Source organism: Mandrillus leucophaeus, unplaced genomic scaffold (genome assembly GCF_000951045.1).
Source record: "Mandrillus leucophaeus isolate KB7577 unplaced genomic scaffold, Mleu.le_1.0 Scaffold52, whole genome shotgun sequence".
In the NCBI taxonomy this organism is placed as follows: Eukaryota; Metazoa; Chordata; class Mammalia; order Primates; family Cercopithecidae; genus Mandrillus; species Mandrillus leucophaeus.
This window is the reverse complement of record NW_012105586.1, coordinates 4,677,643-4,681,762: the sequence shown is the minus strand read 5'-3', so window position 1 is coordinate 4,681,762 and position 4,120 is coordinate 4,677,643. Positions and strand designations below refer to the sequence as shown.

At 47.3% G+C, this 4,120-nt stretch overlaps 1 protein-coding gene across 1 annotated transcript in view; it reads left to right on the top strand.

Moving 5' to 3' along the window:
• NMNAT1 (nicotinamide nucleotide adenylyltransferase 1) overlaps positions 1-4,120 on the top strand; it is a gene marked incomplete at its 5' end in the record, with an annotated part of 16,278 nt that overhangs the window by 6,085 nt on the left and 6,073 nt on the right. The window contains one exon of the mRNA XM_011996642.1: positions 3,266-3,405. Coding sequence (XP_011852032.1) covers positions 3,266-3,405 — 140 coding nt within the window. The remainder of the gene's footprint in view (positions 1-3,265; positions 3,406-4,120) is intronic.

The following is a 4,120-nucleotide window of genomic DNA, read 5'->3' as shown; positions in this document are numbered from 1 at the left end:
TGTTCTTAGAGTTCTGAACCTTCCAGTTACTAACCATATCATTTAGGGTTCAGACTAGGAAATAGAAACCACTCTGGGTATTTTAAGTGGAAAAAGATTTAAGTACTTGGGCAAAAAGTACTTAAAAGAGCTGAGGCCGGGCGTGGTAGCTCATGACTATAATCCTAGCACCTTGGGAGGCTGAGGCGGGCAGATCACCTGAGTCCAGGAGTTCAAGACCAGCCTGGCCAACATGGTGAAATCCTGTCTCTACTAAAAATACAAAATTAGCTGGGCCCGTGCCTGTAATCCCAGCTACTAGGTTGGCTGAGGCAGGAGAATTGTCTGAACCTGGGAGGCGGAGGTTGCAGTGAACTGAAATTGTGCCACTGCACTCCAGCCTGGGCAACAGAGTGAGACTGTCTCAAAAGAAAAAAAGTAAAAGAGCTGGAGAAGTGTAAGTCAAGGTCACTCCTCTGATGTTGCCATCAGAGTTCAACAAACCAATTCTGCTTCTGCTGCTATTGAACTGTCTCAGTCTCCTGAAGTTGGTAATAGGACAGTGGATTCCAGCGTCTAGCCACCACACCCATACTAGAAAGGATTACTGGCTATAAATAGCGCAACAATAGGATCAGGCTGGGCATCGTAGCTCACGCCTGTAATCCTAGCTCTTTGGGAGGCCAAGATGGGTGGATCACCTGAGGTCAGGAGTTCGAGACCACCCTGGCCAACATGGCAAAACCTCATCTCTACTAAAAATACAAAAATTAGCTGGGCGTGGTGGCACATGCCTGTAGTCCAAGCTACTTGGGAGGCTGAGGCAGGAGAATCGCTTGAACCCGGGAGGTGGAGGTTGCAGTGAGCTGAGATTGCGCCACTGCACTCCAGCCTGGGCAACAGAGCGAGACTCAGTCTCAAAAAAAAAAAGGGATTACTTATCAAGCTCCACAGTCCCAGGACGATGGCCTCTGTCCTCCTTCTGCCTTCCAAATCTCTCAGGAGAGAATCTCATTAGCAGAATTGCAGTCAAGTCCAGAACCTGCTGCAAGGACCTCTGGGAAGTGTGTTGGGCAGGATTGGGCACTGAGCCAGTAGGAGATATCTCACACAGTGATCTCTCAAGAGGACTTCCTTTTCAGACTTGGCAGGGAGAAGAGTCTCCACTGCTTGATGGCAAAAATTTATCCCATGAGGGACCAAGTTCCTGGGCCACAGCCCTACCCAACCCTCTGGCTTTATAGTAACCTTATCGCCCATTAAATAGTCATCAGGGTTGGGATGTAGGGGAATAAAGGCCCACAGTTGGATCCCACAAGTGTAGTTGATGTTATTTGGGTAACATTGCACAGTTTGGAAACAGTGGGCACCCTGCTGCCAGCCCAGAATAGAGCTATACACAAATCCTGCTTAGGGCCCCTTCCTTTAAGGCCTCAGGCCCTTGCCGCTCTAGGACCTTCTCCTTGGTGTTCTGGTTCTTTGTTACAAGATTAAGCCACACTCTTCAGTGATCAAGAGTGTGGGCTCTGGACCAGACTGCTGAGGTTCAAGTCCTAGCTCTGCTGTTAATACTTGTAAGTTAAATGACCTTAGGCAAATTAGTCAGTGTCCTCTCTCAATGGGGTAATAAACAATTCTGATACAAGAGATGAGCAGCATATTAAAATCAGAAGTATTTTCAGTGAAACTAGCTGCAAGGTGGCAATAATATAGTCGCTTTGTAATAACCAAAACGTTCAGGCTGGTCATGGTGGCTCGCATCTGTAATCCCAGCACTTTGGGAGTCTGAGGCAGGAGGATTGCTTGAGGCCAGGAGTTCAAGACCAGTGTGGGCAACATAGTGAGGCCTCATCTCTCAAAAAAACAAAAGTTAGCTGAACATGGTGGCACGTGCCTGTAGTCCCAGCTATTTGGGAGTTTGAGGCAGTAGGATCACTTGAGCCCAGGAGTTCTTGGTGGCGGCGAGCTACGATTGTGCCACTGCGCTCCATCCTGGTCAATAGAGTGAGCCTGTGTCTCTAAAAAACAAACCAAAAAAACCCCAAAACATTCACTCAATCAAATTGTTATTGAATGCCTCCTGTGTTTCATAGACTGTGCTAGGAGCTGGAGTTGCAACTGTAAGCCTCCTTTTTCCCCTCCCTTATGGAGATAATAATATTTATGACACAGGATGTTGAGAAGATGTTTTTTTTCTTTTGAGACGGAATTTTGCTCTTCTGCCCAGGCTGGAGTGCAATGGCGCGATCATGGCTCACTGCAACCTCCACCTCCTGGGTTCAAGCAATTCTCCTGCCTCAGCCTCCCGAGTAGCTGGGATTACAGGCGTGCACCATGACACCCAGCTAATTTTGTATTTTTAGCAGAGACCAGGTTTCTCCATGTTGGTCAGGCTGTGTCTCAAACTCCTGACCTCAGGTGATCCACCCACTTTGGCCTCCCAAAGCGCTGGGATTACAGGCGTGAGCCACCACGCCCAGCAGAGAAGATTTTTAATTTTTTTAGTCTTCCACAACAGTCATCTTATGTTGAGAAGACTTAATCAGATAATCCATGTAAAGGATTCAGTGCAATGTGTGGCATATAATAAATATTGTTGGCCAGGGGCCTGTAATCCCAGCACTTTGGGAGGCTGAGGTGGGCAGGTCGCTTGAGGTCAGAAGTTCAAGACCAGCCTGGCCAGCATGGTGAAACCCCATTGCTACTAAAAATACCAAAAAAATTAGCTGCGCGTGGTGGTGCGCACCTGTAATCCCAGCTGCTCAAGAGGCTGAGGCAAGAGAATTGTTTGAACCCAGGAGCCAGAGGTTACAGTGAGCCAAGATTGTACACTGCACTCCAGCCTGGGCAACAGAGCAAGGCACCATCTCAAAATAATAAATAAATAAGTAATGTTAATGATATTCTTTTTTTTTTTTTTTTTTTTTTTTTGAGACGGAGTCTCACTCTGTCGCCCAGGCTGGAGTGCAATGGTGCAATCTTGGCTCACTGCAACCTCTGCCTCCCAGGTTCAAGGGATTCTCCTGCCTCAGCCTCCCGAGTAGCTGGGATTACAGGCGCCCGCCACCGCGCCCAGCTAATTTTTTGTATGTTTAGTAGAGACGGGGTTTCACCGTGTTAGCCAGGATGATCTTGATCTCCTGACCTTGTGATCCACCCGCCTCAGCCTCCCAAAGTTCTGGGATTACAGGCGTGAGCCGCCACGCCCGCTATAAATAATGTTCATGTTATATTCTAATGGAGCATGTGAGAAGGAGAAATATTCTATTGTTTTGTTGTTTTATAGACACCATCAAGAGAAATTGGAGGCTAGTAAGTGTGATCACCCGCAGAACTCACCTACGCTAGAAAGGCTTGGAAGGAAGAGGAAGTGGACTGAAAAACAAGATTCTAGTCAAAAGAAATCCCTAGAGCCAAAAACAAAAGGTTTGTATGTTTTAGCAGGACCCACGGACTAGAGTTGATAAGATTCTATAGCTGAGCAAACCCCTGTGTATTTCTTTTTTTTTCTTTTTTTTTGAGGCAATCTTGCTCTGTCGCCCAGGCTAGAGTGCAGTGGCGCGATCTCGGCTCATTGCAAGCTCCGCCTCCCAGGTTCACGCCATTCTCCTGCCTCAGCTTTGCAAGCAGCTGGGACTACAGGTGCCCGCCACCACGCCCATCTAATTTTTTTTGTATTTTTAGTAGAGATGGGGTTTCACCGCGTTAGCCAGGATGGTCTCGATCTCCTGACCTTGTAATCTGCCCGCCTCGGCCTCCCAAAGTGCTGGGATTACAGGGGTGAGCCATGGCGCCTGGGCCTTATTTTTTTGTTTTTTAGAGATGGAGTCTCACTATGTTGGCCAGGTTGGTTTTGAACTCCTGGCCCCAAACAGTCCTCCTGCCTTGGCCTCCCAAAGTGCTAGGATTACAGGTGTCAGCCACTATGGCTGGCCTTTATTTTCGTTTTATATCGCACACTTGTGGGTGTCTGGAAAATGCCCCTTATTAGTTTCATGAAGCGAAGGAGAGTAAAAGGCACTGGGAGCTTATTTCTCCTGCAGTGGTCTCCAATCTTTGAGGTGTCCTAGGTCTCTTTTGGGAATCTGATTCTCATAAAACCTGTGAACTGTCATTCTTTTTTTTTTTTTTTTTTTTTTTT